Consider the following 17,421-nt stretch of genomic DNA (forward strand, 5'->3'; position numbering starts at 1 on the left):
GCCGCCCCCGGCGCTGGAGAAGCGGCTCGGCCCGGGGCGGGAGGAGAGGGCAGCGCCAGCCCGGCCCCCAGCACCTCCCTCAGCCTGCCCCTTGCCACCCGCAGCGGCGCGGAGGGGAGCCGGGAGCCGTGCTGGGCAATGAAGGCGACCGTGCCACTCGTCTTGCAGCAGCCCACCCCATTGCCCTCGTCCTTGTGTGGCGCCGCTGCAGGTCCCACCTGTCTGTCCCAGAGCGCTGCCCAGGGTTCCCTGCTCCGCTCGTACCTGAGCTGGAGCCGGCTCCGAGTCACGCTCGCTGCCCCGACGGATGGTACCCAGTGCCGCTCCCGGCTAACCCAGGTGCTTCCCTCCTCAGCTGGCACTACTTAGGGAGCAGTACGCTAGCACTCTGCATAAATCTTCATTCCTCTTTCACTCGGCTGTTAGGCTAATTTAAAAGGCAGCAAACAGGTGTTTGTGATAACAATCCTTTGATAGGAACAAGTGAAAAGGTAGCAGCTTTTTTATTCCTTTTATAATTTGTGATTTTCCTGTGAAAGAAAATGTTTCATACTTTGTTCATATAGGTAGTTTCTGAGACCTATTTGATTAATTACTTTCTTGTATGAGACAGCAACCAATGTTCCTTTCTGTTCTCTCACTGGTAGATAAAGCAATCAAATCGTTTTGGGTATATAAGAACATTGTAGTTTACCTATTTTGTTACATAATATGAGATAAAGGTGAATAAACCTGTAAGTTTCTGCCTATGATGACTTTATACACTGACAGAGTATAAAGAGTAGAGTATATGTCTTCTCACTCTGCCCTGTGACTATTTTTGCCAGAGGAGTGTACGTACTATTAGAAGTGAGGCAGCCTCCAAACATGTATTGCCCCCCTAGAAATGTTCTGGTAATGTACTAATTCATGGTTTTCTGAGATGTGCTTTAAACTAACTGGCATAGACACACGATTTCACTGGCGAGATGCAAAAATTTATATGCTAGACCATTTCCAGTGTAACGATATCATACGGAGCACAGTCTTAGAAAACAAAAATAATGCTGGTTACCGCTCAGTCTTAATTCTGCCTTTTCAGGATATTAATTACTCTGTGATATTTAAAGACAAAATTGGAATTACATATATATAAAAGAAAACCTTCTATAAAAATATACATAAGTAAGAAAAATGCAAGGATACTAAAAATTATATATTTACTTATCACATTTAAGATTAGGAAATAGATACATCTGAGCTACCTTTTGACATTTTAGCTGCATTTAAACCCAAATAGTTTATACAAACCACACTGAGTATAACTATGTTGAAACATTATAAACTAAACATATAGAATTTAATGTTTATGCTAAAAATATATAGAACTAACTACAGGTGAGTTAAAAACGTGGAGTTTTTATCTATGAGACATACTGTGAAAACTCAGGATATCAGGCATGTGCTTGCTAGAAAGAATTTGGGAAGAAAGAGATCAAGTTTCACAACAAATCTTTACAGAATCATATAACAGTTATGTGGCTGTTTCCTTCCTTCTCAGAAACATCGTCTGTCAGTCTTCTATTTACATTTCCATAGAGAAAGGCTCAAATCTTTGCCAATGATACTTTGGTGTTGTCTGGAAGGACAGCATGTATTTCAGAGGATGAAGAAGGGCTTGTTGAGTAGGCTAAAAGGGTAAGGGTAAGCCTGGAAGGACATTTGCTTCTTGTCCTGCCCTGGGCTGCAGGTGGTAGCTGCTCAGGACAAAGTTTTCTTTTCCACTTCACAGATGAACACTGCCTGGGCCATTGCTTCTGCCACTGCCTGCAGAGCCACATTCAGAGGCTGCAAATGTGCTGATTTTTATGCTTGAAACTGAGCATGTGTGTTCTTCATGCTGGGCAAAAATATACCACTGGTAAAATGGGTTATTAGACCATAAGAATCCATTTTGTGGGCTCCTCTAGCTCATAGCAAGTTCCTGTGATTGTGCAGTTCTTCCACATTACTTTTCTTAGCTGGTCAGTTGACACTTGATGACTACATTTTTATTAGAGTAACACTGCCAGAAAGCACTTGGTCTATCCGTGCTCAAAACCTGGGTCTCCAGTCCTCAAAACCAGGACTCCCATTATGTACCTCAAAGTAACTTTTATTATACATGTGCATGACCTTTAGGAGCTTTTAATAACCTTGAAAATTGACAAAATAAGCAATAAATTTCTATAGCTTATGTAGCACAGGAGAGGGTATCAGTATCCTTTTCATTTCTCTTCCAGCATGGCCATATGCTTGATTTAAGGGTAGCTTTCTGAGTCTTCTGTTGGGCAGCTGGAGAACTGCTGTCAGCTTTAGTAAGTGCAGCAGTAGCAAAAATCCAGGAGATAGTCTCACCATTTCCTGCTACTTTGCAAAATCAGTATCAGATATGGGAACAATTTTCTGGACTGCAGTAAAAACAATACAAACTTTCTGCGGTCAGATGTCAAGTAAGGATAATTTTAAGAAACACTTTGCCAGTAAGTGCTTTCTATCACTGATAAACCTCTTTATCATTTTTTTATAGCATGCAGCATAGTGTAAACAGTAGATAGGATCACCTTTAGACTAGTGTATGTGTTGTGGCTGACTGTGGCTTGATAAAGTGCAGGAGGCATGGAAAAAGGCAAGGTGAAGAAAACAGGTTAGATATAGAAGTCAGCAGAACTTCAGTTTTGTCTTTTACATAAAGAGGCCAAAAGTGTCATGGTGTTAACACAAGGCAGGTACAGAGTACAGTGATGATGATGATGTTAAAAGGGCAAGTGCAAACATTGTGTCTAAAGAACAGAAAATACTGAGACAAAGTTTCCCATGAGATTTGCAAAAATACAAAAAGCCAGACAGAAGAGAGTTGGCTGCTTCCAGTGAAAGTCTACAGAGAAAGCCATTGAATAAATTTATGGGAATAGCTGAGGGCATAGAGGAAGATCAGTGCAAAAACCAAGGAGATAAAAATCTATGAGGTAGGTAGTGGTAAGACATGAGGGAAATCTTGGGTGGAATAAGCATTTGAACATTCAGTTTTTAAATTAGTTGAATAAACCATCACCAGTATTCTTATTTGCCAGCATTTCAGATTTGAGTAGCCACACTGCACTAAGCAGGAGTCAGCACCTGGCAAAGAAAACATGGACCTTGTCAGGTATAAGAACAAACATCTGCTGTGACCCTCCTCAGGAGTAAAGATCTAGCTCACAAAGTATGAAGGGAAAAATTAGTGACCTACACAAGTCTCTACATGTTTTATAGATGCATCTTCAAAATGAAATATCAAAGCAGATGCTGAAATGGTGACATTTGATGTTCCTATAATCTGTCAGACCTATGCTAGCTTGGGGCAAGTCTGTGTACCCAGCCATATTTAACTCATCCTTTACATTAAAGTTCCACTTAAAAATGAGTTCAAAGGGATTAATTGATGGTTACTATGAGACATAAACATACTGAATAAATAGCAGTGAGTATATAATTACAAGCACACCCATGGAACATGTCAGTGACGATTAAGCATGGTACCCAAATGAATGGATAATTGTTTTATCAAGTTTCTGGAGTCTAATAGAGTGTGTGACTAAAGAGCTGCATCTCAGTGGCTAGTCCCTTATTAGGTGCTTGTGTGTACTTTGGTTTTTCAGCTCCTTTGAGGGTGGCGGCTGCCTCTTTTGACTTAAAATAACTGGGATAAATTCAGTCACCCTGTTTTTGATGGGTAACACAATGGGCCTGACTGAGGATCAGATTTAATGCAAGAACCTATCATAGGCCTTATTTAAACATACAGCATCAGTTCTCTGTGATGCATAATAGTTCTTTCATTACCTGGCCCAAAGCAAATTCCAGACTCTAATGATATTTGTGATCTGGCTAGAAATAAGGATGCCTCTTTGCTTTTAGATGCAGTTTAAAGTGCTGTTTTCAAGTGGCTGTGAAATGAATGTGATAAGGACCTGCTTTGAGTTGGCAGTTTGCTCTGAGACAAGTTGTAACAGTCCAGGCAGAGCTGGACAGACACATAATTTCCTCACAATTAAAAGAGAAGCATTTTAGCCCAGAAAATAAAGAAATGCTGTCATTTATATGAAAGATGTTAATTTCAGACAATATCAACTGAATCTTAATTGAGTGGATATCAATAAGCAGGTGTTCATAACTGATGGCATTCCTCTCTGGTTTTGTTTGTTTTTTGACTGGAAATGAAGAAAGATTTCTGTACTTGACTTTTTCCATTTGAGATTCCTGGTGAAATGACTTCTTATTGAAGCTGGGAGGCAGTCACTCTGGATTTTTTGAAAATGAGTGACCATAAGAACTGAATCCCACTAGAGAAAGAGAAAGGATAATAATTGATTACTTCAGGGGAAGTTGCCTTAGAATGAGAAGTGTAAAATGAATCCTGGGGCAATTGTGTAATCATTATGCTCCTTCCTTGGAGTTTTAACTGGCTGATGCCTACACAGGGGGTGGAAATTTCCACGTATCTGAACCATTTCCTCTTTAGGAAACAGTCCACAACCTGTGGTTTAGTTCTTTATCCACAGGGGTCGCTTAGTGTGAGATACAGATGGAAGATGCACTTTCAAGACTGCTTTCTTTGTACCTTACTCAGCTAGGGATATGGATCCTAGGCTGCTCAGGTTCATCTTCCAATTTGGTGGTGTCTCCTTCTGCCAAGCTTAAGTCAGACTTGTGCCACTTTAGCTGAAGGTATCTTTCCATCAAGTCAGCTCCCACGTTGAAAACCAGAGCCAGCCAGGCCAAGCCAAAAACAATCCATATCGCAGTTAGGCTCCTGTACACAGGGATATAGTGCTTGTTGGGGTTTGTGCCTGAAAAATCCAGGAAAATTTGTATATTTATCTTGGCAGCTTTGGTCTGCTAAATATACATACTCATACACCCCCTCCACTCTTTGCAAAAGTGTATATGTTAATGAGTTTGTGTGATCCATCAGCAGATAGATTTTTTTTTTCATGCCAACTCTCAGGTTAAGCTTAGCACAGTTAGCATGAAATCCCTGAAGCTGAGACTATATAATAAAAATAGCCATATCTAATATTAATTAGGGATGCTCAAAGTCAATGGTTCCAGCCAACAACAAAGGAAAAAAGTCTTGGAAATTAAATGTTGAGTCCATATTAACTGTATGTTACTCAAGAGGCACACAGGGGATCTCAGATGACTTAGCTACAATTTAGTGAATCAGTGATTGCTTTTTGGAGAGCGATATTACCTCAATACTGAGATTCACAATAATATGGATAATGTGGTAAATGTAGCCATTTTAATTAAGTGGTTACAAGAATCTTAATCCCTGGTTTGGTATTTCCACAGCATGGGCAATCAGCACAGCTGACAGAGTCATGAAACTCCACAGTGCCAGATTCAGCATGGGATTCTTTTTTATCTCCTTTTGGGAAATAGTTATGACCTCTAGGAGAGGAGAGCTAGTACTTGTGAATAAGAAACCCTAGTGATTTTAACAAATAAATACATTAGACATAATCTGTTAAGATTATGCATTTGTTCAAATAAGTGTGTGGAAAAATGTGTCTCATGTGTCTCTACCATTATGTTCTCAATCTAGAGGTCTAAAGGCTATGTAATGTCTGTGGGTTTGTTTTCTTTCAGAGGCATCCTGAGGTTGTCAGTAATCTTCTCCCTGTTTTAAGTACTGATTATTTAATATTTGATATGATTTGTTGTTGGGAATGGTAGGCACTTGCTAAAACAAAACAGTGTTAGGAGAGTGTGGTTCAAAGGCTTAATACTGAAAAAGGAATTTTATTTATATTCCACCTTTCACTCTTGATAACATTTGTACCAGCCTGGACACAGCCACTGTTGAATGAGTGTTCAGTGGCACATGTGAAATAAGTTGGGTGACTATTTGGTTGGCTGTCAAGACAAAAATGCTCATATCCTCTAATACATTAGCTCATTGTTACCAGTCTGGCTGAGCTCACTCTTGACCAGATCTATAATGGAATGGATATCTATGCTCCCTGTATTTAGTTTTATACTAGAGTTATGCATTTCAACAAAGCTCAATCCAGTTCATGCTCTTTTTTACCTACTACATAGTCCCCAAATCCAATGGTGCTCAGGGTGATGAAGGTGAAGTAAAAGCCTTCTCCGTAGCTCCAGCCTTCTACATAACTGAAGACTAATGGTGGGAACACCAGGAAAAGCAAGGTCCCAGTGATCAGGAAGATGACCACTGCCAGTGTTTGAACCACCTGAAAGAGAAAAGGAAGATGGCAGCTATAAAGCATGGAGCAGATGTCTTGTCAAAATTGCTGTGTCTGTTTTACTCTTGAATCACAAACCCACCTGTCATGGTTTGACCAGGAAGGAGTGGGAATTCTGGGAAGCTGTGGTCAAACCAATGAAGGTTTTGGGTTTCATACTGACACCTGGTGTAGCCAGTGGGGTTTGGACACACCTCCGAGAATACACAGGGGTTAAAAGCAGGGCACTGCCCTGGCACTTCCTCTTTTGGACATCGTCGGGCGAAGAGGTCAGATCTCTCCCCCGTCCGGCCCGCTGCTGCTGGGCGGGGGAGGGGCCAGCCATGCGGTAGGCCTGGGGCCTGGACAGAAATGGGGTTGAGGGGGCTTCGGGGGGGCTTCGAGGATGGAAGGGTGGAAGGTCCCAGAGAGTCAGCCCTCGGGCAGCCAGCCCCCCCCCCCCCCCCCCAGGAGAGCAGCCAGCCAGGAGGAGAAGGAGGAAGACTGCCCGGCCGGAGCGGCAGCGTGTGGGCAGCGTGCGTGGGAGTCGCTCCGGGACCGACAGACAGAGACTGAAAACTTTTAACCCTTTCTTGCATGATTGGGGCCTTACAAAAATGCTAATCCTCCTCGAAGCTGAATAAGAAGGGAGATGAGAGATGAGATGACTTGGCCCGGAGATTGTGGAGATGATTGGATGGGGAGAGATGATTTGGAGTGGCCTTTTGGCTGGACTTTTTCTTGTAGCCATGGACTCAGTTGTTCCTGTGACACAGACTGCATTTAGGGGGAGGCAGTGCCTCAAAACCAGGAGGGTTCATTTGTGAGGACCCCCCGGCCCCAGGGGGTTGGAAAAATATGGGGGGGACAGTTGTCCCAAAAGCAGAGACTGTGCCTTTTTGGAGTGAGACAAGGCATCCTTGAAAGACAACCCTAAAAGCAGCTCTGATCCATGTCTCGGTGGTGAGAGCACTGGGCATGGAAGGAACATGTCACAAGCGGCAAAAGGACTTTTTTTTTCCCGGGCGGTGCCGAAGTGACAGGGAAGCACACGAGGTTCTCAGTGTGTCTCCACGAGAAGCCTATGGAACGAGAAGGACTCCTTTCCTCTTCATGAACTGCAGTTTGAGTATACTAAAGTGTCGTGCCGGGCTGGGCAGTTGGTGTTTTTTGAGAGAATGTATTGGATTGGGAAAGTCAGGGAGTGGGGAGGAGGAAAAGTGGTTTTTGTAAGGTTTTCAATTTTTTTCCTTTTTCTTATAGTCTTTCCCTATTTTTCCTGTAGTTTTAGGTAATAAAGTGTTTTTTATGTTTAAGTTGGAGCCTGTTTTGCTTATTCCTGGTCACATCTCACAGCAGACACCAGGGTGAGGCATTTTCATGGGGGCACTGGCTCTGTGCCAGGCTCAAACCATGACACCACCCACGTGGGAGTGATGGCAAAAAAAAAGAAGAATAAGCCAATGCTTCCATGTACTGCAGGCTGAGCTCACTGCTTACTCTGCACGTAGATATTGTACCTAAGCATGAAAAAAAAATCTTAAAATTAGGAAAAAAAGGAGGATTTTTAAAAAGCTTTTTGCAATGAGTTTTCAAGAATGGCCCAGTCATATTTTCAGACTTACTATGATGGCCACTGTAATGAAATACTAATTTTATAATTTCAATTCAAGTAGAGATGCTCTTGTAATCAACTAGCTCTTGTCTTTGAGGAAAATCACCACATACTGCATAAGTCATGAAGCAAAGATGGACAAGAACAAATTAGGGATCTTTTCACTATGCTTCCAAAGATTTACAGAGTGGCTGGCAAGAGCTCATCCAAAAATATGTTTGGATGAAACCTAAGTGAAGTCAGTTTGCCTGATTTCATTTTTACCTTAGAAGTGCTCAGAGCAGAGCTGGTTTGTGTTAGCACAGAGCAGATCTGTGTCTCTCAGGACAAACATCTGCCTTCAGGGAGATAAGTTACAATATATGTGATTGTGGTAGATAGGTACAAAGAGTGGTCAGTGGATGGGTCCTGAAGGGATTTTAGGAGTGCACAACTGATGATCAGGAACTTATGGGTTTCCAGGGAACACATTCTGGTGAACTTTTGACTAATGATGTGTGGCCTGATGCAAACTCATTGCAATTATTTAAAAATGCCCTCAAGGACAATCAAACCGGAGAATGATTTTCTATTAATGAGCCTATTGTGACTGGAGGAAAAGGAAACCACTGCTTATGAAGTGGAAGGTCCAGATACCATGTTTTAATTTCTCTCTCTGAATTATCTCACATAAAAATGCTCTGAGCTTGAGAAACATGACTTGAGATGACTGGGTGACTTTGACAAGTCACTTCTATATTATGTGTCATGCCTCTCTAGCTGTGTAATAATATTTGCGTCATTTGCAGAGCAGTTTGATAATTACTGATTGACATGATTATAGTTGATATATAATTCAGTTGTTCTCATTTCATTCCAGTACTGTAATAGAGTTTAATTACATAAAAAAATTTGCATTACAATGAATACTGAAATGAACCTACCTTTTAAGAACTTTCTTGTACAAACCTGTAATGTTGGGAACAATAAGTCATGGAAAATGAAGAACTGATTGCAATTAATTTCCCAGAGCATGACAAAAATTCTGTTTATAAGAAGATAAAACAACTTCCTTGAATAAACTTTTCAGAGCAAACAAGCAGATACAGCTCCAAAGCTTTGTCTGATCATAGAAGTCCTGTCAGAAATGTCAATTCAGGAGTGAAAAGGGGAGAAAAAAAGGTCACATCCCTGAGCTACTATCAGAAATCTCAGGACAGATGCAGCTATACTAGCATGAAAATCCTTCTGGTGGTAGAGCTGCATGTGTTTGGGGACCAGGCAGAGGTTATGCAGCTAAAGAATTTCTTGCTGATATAATCCAAGTCTGCATTTGATGGTACCTTTTTAGCTTTCCCATTGTAGATAAAGAATGCAGTGACCCAAGAGACTTTACAAATGTAAAAGAAAAAACTTGTGCCAGAACTTTGAAATGTTTCAACATATCTCACATATCTAATCTCCCTTTTCCCTAACTGAAGGGGTTAATTCATTGAACCTTTTCTCAGAAATATGCACTAATCTAATCTCCCTTTTCCCTAACTGAAGGGGTTAATTCATTGAACCTTTTCTCAGAAACATGCACTAACTTTGTAATAAATGACCTTCATGTATTTTCCATTATCAGTGCTTTTCTTATTGAAAAATGTCTGGACTAGTTCAACAACTCACCAGTAAACTGTAAGTAAGGAGGAGTACTTGCATTTTAAGAAAAGAAAAGGAAGGAAATGCTCAGTTGCTGGCACAAACAGGAAAGTTAATTCCAGCCAGATCATTAGGCCAATAAAAATAAGTTGCCTTTGCACAGTGTAGAGCTAAACTCTGGACAGATGCTGGCATAGGCTGGAGAATAAGAGCTTGATTTGGTAATGTGTGTGCATGCACGTATTCTGCCAAGGTCACCAGGTCTATAGTTTTGCTGAGTAAGGTTTTAAAAAGGCAAATCTAGGGCCCCTCAAGCAAAAGCCTATAGCTTTAAAGCTATCATAGGTAGATTAAGTGCATCAAGTTCATGATAGAGAGGGCCATGTAACTTCTGTGGTTCACAAAGGAAACCTAAGCTAGCAGCAGCAGCTATCTGAGAAAAGAACTTTAACTAGTTTTAAAATAGTGAAATCCAATGGTATATGAACACTGTACCTGGGCACGCCCTGGCTTTTGCACCCATCTTTCCAGGGCAAGCAGATGAGCATTGAGAGCTTTTCCCAGCTGATTGAGGAAGGCCAGGTTGAGGGGCACTCCAAATAAGGCATAAAACACACAGAAGATCTGCCCTGACACTGTGCTGGGGGACAGGTTGCCATAACCTGGAAAAAAAGAAGAAAACAGCTACATGAAAAGGCTCTACAGGCAAGCTGCAGGCATCATGGAATGCTCATAAGCCTGGAACCTCAACTACATTAATCTTCAGGAACCTGTGGATCTAGGATTTTCTGCAATTAAATCTGTCTGCAAATTGCCATTGCTTATGACGAAGCCTTTTGCATTCACTACTACTAGCTGAAAATGAAACATGAAAAGTATTACTCTTCCAGGTACTATTGTAACCTTCTATAGGTCTCTGATTTTGTGGTGAGTGTGACTCAGTGCTTCAAAGCAACCCAGAGATGTGTCCATGTACAAAATGATCTTGCTTATACCAAGCAGGCACTCAGCTTTTTTGGGAGTATAAAATACTGTATAGAGAAAAATAACAGGCATAATTGGAAACCAATAGAAAACCATAACCCACAGTAGCTGATTGTCTTGCAGGTGTATTCTGTCCACTAATTACACATTTCCAGGGGCTTTACAGGACAGTTGGAGGAAACACCAGTTTTTAAGGAAATAGAGAACCTCACCTATAGTGGTGACAACAGTTCCTGCAAAAAAGAAGGAGTTGCTGAAGTCCCAGTTACTGGGATTTGTAGAGTTTCCTTCTGGGTTGACCCCTTTTTCCCATGCTTCCATGAGGACCTGAAGCAGAAAAGGTCAAAGGAGCAGAGATGAGGAAGAATGTCAGAAATAGAGATAAGTAAATACTGTTTTCCATCTTGAGCAAGCAGAGTGATAAACAGTGTAGATAACAGGATAGACTTGGACTAAAAAGAACTTCTGCTGACATGGCAAAACTTGGAAATAGAGCTGGTCAGGAACTTGAACTCTTGCTACAGGAGAACAGTCATTAAAGTGTGATAGGCTCCCCAGCTAGATGAGATCCAAGGGGAAGGAGGTGGACAATTCCCCAAAGTGATCAAACTGGGGAAAAAAATAAAGTTGTGCCATAAAAAAGAATGTGGTTGCTCTTCTCTCCTTCTGTAATCTAGTAATCTCGTTCAAGTTTTTAATTTAGGCATGTGTAAATGTATAGTTGTGTCTGTGGGCAGGGGCATGAGGAACATGCTCATTTCTGTTTCCTCCATGTAAGTGCTTGTAAGGATGAATTACTATTTTTGGCTATGACTTCCATATAATTTTCAGTGAATATGAGGCTTCTCCTAGTCTGAAAGATTAATTAATAAAATATTCTCTGCTATTCCAGACAGCTCTTTTGCTCTCAAAGCAAAACTACAATGTGCCAAAAAATTAACATTCCTACATCAAATATCCTGTCAATTTCCTTAATAAAGATTGTGTCCCTTTGCTGTCCCCAAGGATTTGTCTATGGGAGATTGGTTTCCCTCTGCTCAGTGGTTGGGGTTTTTAGAATCCCCTTTTTTATCACACACCTTACAAAAGCTAAGTCACAGCCTTTGTATTTTTGCAAAATGCCTGAAGGAATTACTTGTTCATCTCTTCAAAAACTTTGTATGATGCAAGATGAACAGGAGTCAATAGCAACCCAAGCTTTAGCTGGTTCCAGGAGTATGAGACCCAAGAAGATACTCTTTCTTGATTCAAATGGTAGCCACTTCCAGAAAGATTGCTTTTCTAGTGAAAGGTACCTGATTTTGGACAGGTTCTGCAATATTAACTGATTTGTACTGGTGGACTGAGTATATTAAGTATAGTAGCTAATTTGATTCCTTCAGTAAAAAATCCTGTAGCATTGGTCAAATTTATCAGAGGGCTGCTGGACATCAGCATGTGTGATCTCATGACTGAAGTGTCAGCAGAGCTTATTTTCAATATGACAAAGAATTTTGCATTATCCATTAAAAGCCTTTTCTTAGAATGAGAAGAATTCAACATGTCAGATTTTCTAGAGTCACTTATTTCATTTGCTGCTTAGAAGAAACACTCAGAAGCTACTGAGGTGTGAGTATTTTGAAATAATCACAGGTTTAATTTACTCCTGTAAGGAACACTTGACAGTTCTATGCATTTCAATGCACAAGAGTTCACAGGAGTTATATTCACATCATGAGAGTCAACACAAATGAGTAAGGCAACTTTAAATGTTGAACCTTTTAGACACAGTCTGACAAGGCCAGATTTCTTGGTGTAATTGATGCTGTTAAAATACAATCCCATGAAAGAACTCCGTGAATGGAATGGCATCCCTGTGCCCAACAAACAGGTTCCAGTGGGACAGTTATAATGGCTCCAGACTGCTTTCACCTACAGCTCAGGTAAGGGTTATGGCAGCTGCTGAATGGTTGGTGAACATTAGCTGTTGTCTTTGGGAGAGAAGTTGTCGGTATGTAAAAGCAATGTGCTGTAATTTACAGTAAGAATATGAAAGCTACATTAAGCTATAGCAGGGTGTGGAGAGAATAAAAACTGCCTGCTGTTTCTGCTCCTGTCCCCCTGCCAATGCACATTGCAGCCAACTGTGGTCATAGATAAGGATTTTGTCCTTTTGGTCTGTATTTATGTCACATCCTTTGAGACAGAAAAAGTATGGACATGATCAAAACACAGACTCCTTACTCAATGCATCTGTTTCTCAGTTATGCTGTCAGACTGGCATAATTTCCTGACCAAAGTATGCCTACCAGAGATGCATTAGATAAAGGAATTTGGATTTGCTCTTTCCCAAAGCTCCAGGCTGCTCATGTTAGGAGCTGCACCTCAGAATCATCCCCCAGCTAGGTAGTTTTAGCTGTGCAGAACAAATGCAGTTTATTGACATGAAATTATAAGAATTTGTTTCAATCACAATAGAGTCAAAATTAATGAATTATGAGTGAAAATAGATATGCCAAGAAAAATCTGTGTTGAATGCCACATTGTAGGATTTAGGTTTAAAGAATTAAGGCATTAAGACAAGACATTTTATACTTGTTAACTGAATAGACTGAGCCTGGGGGCTGTGTCTCATTGCAGTCTAACTACTGTGACTTTTCAGACTGGAACTTGTGACATGATGAACAGGCCTCCTTAACCATATGGTTAAAACATGCAGAGACACAACTGCTTTTCTGCATTAGAGATTTAATATGGGAAGACTAGTGTCCTCTAATATTAATAAGAGTTAGACAAATCTGTTAACAGGTCTTTTGAGCAACATATGGGTCAGAGAGTCCCTGCACTTACATATACCTTGAGGACTGCAAAATCTGAGTGCGCTGAAGCTTGGTGCATTGTAGATGATTTGGTGCCCTCAGCCGGTTTTGTCTGGAACAGCTTATAAGTGAAATTGTGTTTAATTCAGCAGAGACACAGCAGCAAAATGTGATTCTCTGAGTGGCACAGCAGTGAACCAAAGAAAAGTCCACTGGAGTCAGAGAGAGAAGAATCTGGTACGTGTGACCTCCTCTAATGTTTTGAGGGTAGTGAAGATTTAAATAAACCTTTCAATCCCATAAAGTATCACAGTTAGGTTTAGAATGAGAATCAGGGTTTTCACCTCTGCAATCACTATCAGAGAGATAAGGGAAGGACAGGTAATACTACCAAGTCATGAAGGTGAAAAAAATAGACATGTTTTTAGGTATGTAAGTTCTTGAAAGCTCTAGTCATTTTCTGGCACATGTCCAAGGTTCCACAAGTAACATATCACAGTATTAGTAATCAGAACATTGGCTTTGTAGATGTAAAGGTTCAGGCACCTTTTCTACCATTTCTGATCTGAACTTCGCTGTTCGCTTAAATCCATATATGAAGTCTGGGCTTTTTGTTGACCAAAATCTTATACCTTCATGGAAGTCCTCTGACTTGAGCAGTACAAATTGAGTTTTTATCAGTTTTAACAACATGGTAGAAAGAGTTCAAACTGTTTAGGCACCTAGCTTTGCAACTGGGTATGTTTTGAGCACAAAGAAACTCAAGGATTCAAGAGTTCAAAGTTCAAGGATTTCTGCACAGTTCTTGCACTACCTATTATGAGAATATATCTATAATACCAGGAAAGGTATAGTAATTTACCTCCAGCCAGTTTTGAGGAAAAGATTAAAATGTAATTGAAGTTGTCATTAACTGACAACCCATATTGAACAAAAGCCCTTTATCTCTTATAAGCAATAGATAACACAGCTTGTGATGATTGACTTTATCTTTTATTTAGGCCTGGAAGGGCAGGACTGCCTTCAAAAGGTAGTAGAAAATTTCACAGAATCACAAGGTTGGAAGAGACATCCAAGATCATCGAGTCCAACCCAGCCCTAACACCTCAGCTAGCCCATGGCACTGCATGCCACATCCAGTCTCTTTTTAAAGACATCCAGAGATGGTGACTCTACCACCTCCCCAGGCAAACTATTCCAATACTTTGTCACCCTTTCTATAAAAATTTTTTCCTAATATCCAACCTATGTTTCCCTTGGCACAGCTTAAGACTGTGTCCTCTGGTTCTGTCAGTTGTTGCCTGCACATTGTTGTTTTTAGTATGAAAGGGCAGAATTTGCACAGGTTTGGACTGGAGAACCTTGGAAGGGCAACCTACTTCTTTAGGTTTGATTCTTATTTTTTTGTTCCCATGCATAATTCCCAGTGATATTTAATGAGGGAGATGATGAGAGAACTATGAAGTTGAAATTATTGCAATGTAGCACAAGTGCATCACTAGATGCACTTAGATTTTGGGAGTTCATGACTGTGGAAAGAAACAAGTTCCATAGATCAAGATAAGGAAGTATATGAATGGGCTTGAGTTATTTATAAAGTTAGATATTTAATATCATGGACAGCTGATTGGTTTATATCATGCTAGGCTACTTGGCCCTGATAGCATAATTTCTTCTAATGAAAATAATACTTGAGCCAAAATAATGGGAACCCTTTCCTCTTACCTGTACAAACTGCTCCAGGGCTTGTCGGTCCAAGCATGTGTAATTCTGCAGGAACTTGAGCTTTTCCAGCTGGAACTGGTCCCGAAAATGTGTTTCTGCCTGCTTCTCCAGCAGCTGGAACACCATAGCACCCAGGAGGAGGTAAAAGAGGTACCCCAGTAGCAGCAGTGGAGTCCAGCTGATCTGCCGGCTGTGCATGGTGAGGAGGGGCATGCTGCTGATCGGCCCTTGCCAGTCCCTGCTCAGCACTTCATAGGTTACTGTTCCAGGATGTGACCTACCCAAAACACCAGGAATCACACGACCATGTTCCCAGCTACTGCCCTGGAGAGTTTTTCAATAAAACATCAGGGTATCAGGGCTTACAAAATGAGACTAACAGAGAAATTTTATCCCTCCACATCTGTTCTCTATCCAAAATAAAGGGTGAACATTTATAGCTTAATAAGACTGTGAATCATAGTGTCTTTCTTCTATTAGCTCTTATCCAAAGATCTCCATCGAATGAATAAAGCCCTCTGAGGATGGTATTAATTTCCAGTCTCTGGGAAGCTGAATCAAAGTTGTGTTTATATGACTTACCTTAGGTCATATGAATATAGAGCCACAGATAGACTCTTAAAATCTTGATAAGTAAAGCCTTATTCTAAACACTAGACTTCTCTACAACAAAATGCTCTAAACTCTCTAATTACAGCAGACTCCCCACAAAGAAAAGTATGGAGCTGAATAAATGGAAAAATCAATAGCTGCTGTCTGTACCATACCAACATTGCTGGCACCAGTAAAACCAGCATGGTGAAGCTTAAAAACATCCTGAATTCAACTTGGTCACACAAAAGAACCTCTTTCTTTTCTAGTCCTAATAAGATCAGTCCTCTCACTGCCTCGCCTACTGCTCCTGAACCCTGTCAAATTACTCCACCCTGTAGTTCACAGAGTTAGAGAATAAACCACTCATGCCTACTGCCTTCAAGTCTCTATATTGCCCTTTTAATCCAAATACTTAAGGGGAAGGAGGGCTTATGTTTAATCATTAGCTAAAAAAGTATCAGTTTCACTCAGGGGAGTCTTAATAATTATCATGCACAGGAAATGAGCTGGGCTTGCATTTTTTTCTGTAGGAAGAGCTTTATGGCAAATGTCATCTGTCACACTGCTTCTGAAAGAAAACAAACACAGACACACACACACACACATGAAGATAGCCAGGTGGCTAGGGCTGCAATTTTCTTATTATACTCTCTTACAGTTAAAATGTTCTGGATATAGATATCCCTACTTTGCTTAGCATTCATATGGTTTTACTCCTATCTTGTGGTAGTGGTAGTGCTCATAGAAAAAGACTGAAAAAATAATTTAATTCATATCAATATCTGGTTTGGGAGTATCCCTGGACTTACCATTTGTACTGTGCTCACAACCTGGGGCCAGCCATCATCCAGAGGAGGATGGCTGACCAGCAGCAGAAGGCCACTTACGACTCTGAAAAGTGAAAACTATTGTGGATAATTCCAAGGAGACCATCCTGGTCTTTGGGACTGCTCTGTCAGTGTGAATAGGGGAACTGAAAGATTTCCATAGGGAAGTGCCATGTGTAAGGACTCAGAGCCTTGGTGGTCTGGCATTTCTTTTCAGCTGAAAAACCGAAACATTTGGGAGATAGAAGTTATAGTAGCAGTGATATCACTAAGCACTGCAACAACATTATGAAGCAAACTGATCTGAATCAGCTGAGACATCCAGCTTATTATCACTGATGTTGTTCAGGGCTAAGGATGACATCTACGTACACAGTATCTAACAAGAACATCGCCCTTGTGTCTGACTTCCATAACTAAAAGGTGCAGCTTTTTATTCCATTCCCAGAGCAATGATATGGGTAGACAAGCCTGGGATATTGCACTAGCAGGGCTGTCTCTGGTGGGAGATCCAGGTGTTGTGCTGTTGGTAGGACCCATGCCTACCAGGCCAAGAGAATGCCAGCCTGGGTTTCTGGAATGGATGCAAACTATGGAATTGCACACAGCTGTGCTGGGACAAATTTTCTCAGTTGGAGTAAATTTCACAATTAAGGGTATGAAACTATATAATATAAATGAACAAATACAGCACATAATCAGATTTTTTGCCCCCTTCTGTTCTTTCAGTCCAGATGAACAAAGCATGCCAGTTGACAAAGTTGGCAGTATAAATTATGCCTTAAGAAAAAATGTCCGCACAGACTTACTTTTGGGATCTTAATTTTCCAAGGTTTTGAAAATTGAGTCACTGACCTCATCAAAGTATGCTTATTTCTATAATACAGTACTTCCTACTGGTTTGGTTCTTTCCCCCTCTAGTGTCAGGCTGCAATATAGGAACCAAATAAAGCCCGAATCTGTTCAGCAGCCCAGAAATGATGTCTTGTCACAGGAAAAAAGAA

The 17,421-nt window shown here is 40.8% G+C and overlaps 1 protein-coding gene across 1 annotated transcript in view; it reads right to left on the bottom strand.

Annotated features, from left to right (window-relative positions):
• LOC135445825 (potassium channel subfamily K member 16-like) overlaps nt 1–17,421 on the bottom strand; it is a 30,926-nt gene that overhangs the window by 11,891 nt on the left and 1,614 nt on the right. Inside the window, exons 2-6 of the mRNA XM_064708907.1 lie at nt 14,997–15,273; nt 10,686–10,800; nt 9,985–10,151; nt 6,095–6,260; nt 4,622–4,850 (exon numbers count right to left, since the gene is read on the bottom strand). Coding sequence (XP_064564977.1) covers nt 4,627–4,850; nt 6,095–6,260; nt 9,985–10,151; nt 10,686–10,800; nt 14,997–15,209 — 885 coding nt within the window. The 5' untranslated portion in view covers nt 15,210–15,273 and the 3' untranslated portion in view covers nt 4,622–4,626. The remainder of the gene's footprint in view (nt 1–4,621; nt 4,851–6,094; nt 6,261–9,984; nt 10,152–10,685; nt 10,801–14,996; nt 15,274–17,421) is intronic.

Source organism: Zonotrichia leucophrys, chromosome 3, assembly GCF_028769735.1.
Source record: "Zonotrichia leucophrys gambelii isolate GWCS_2022_RI chromosome 3, RI_Zleu_2.0, whole genome shotgun sequence".
Taxonomy (NCBI): Eukaryota; Metazoa; Chordata; class Aves; order Passeriformes; family Passerellidae; genus Zonotrichia; species Zonotrichia leucophrys.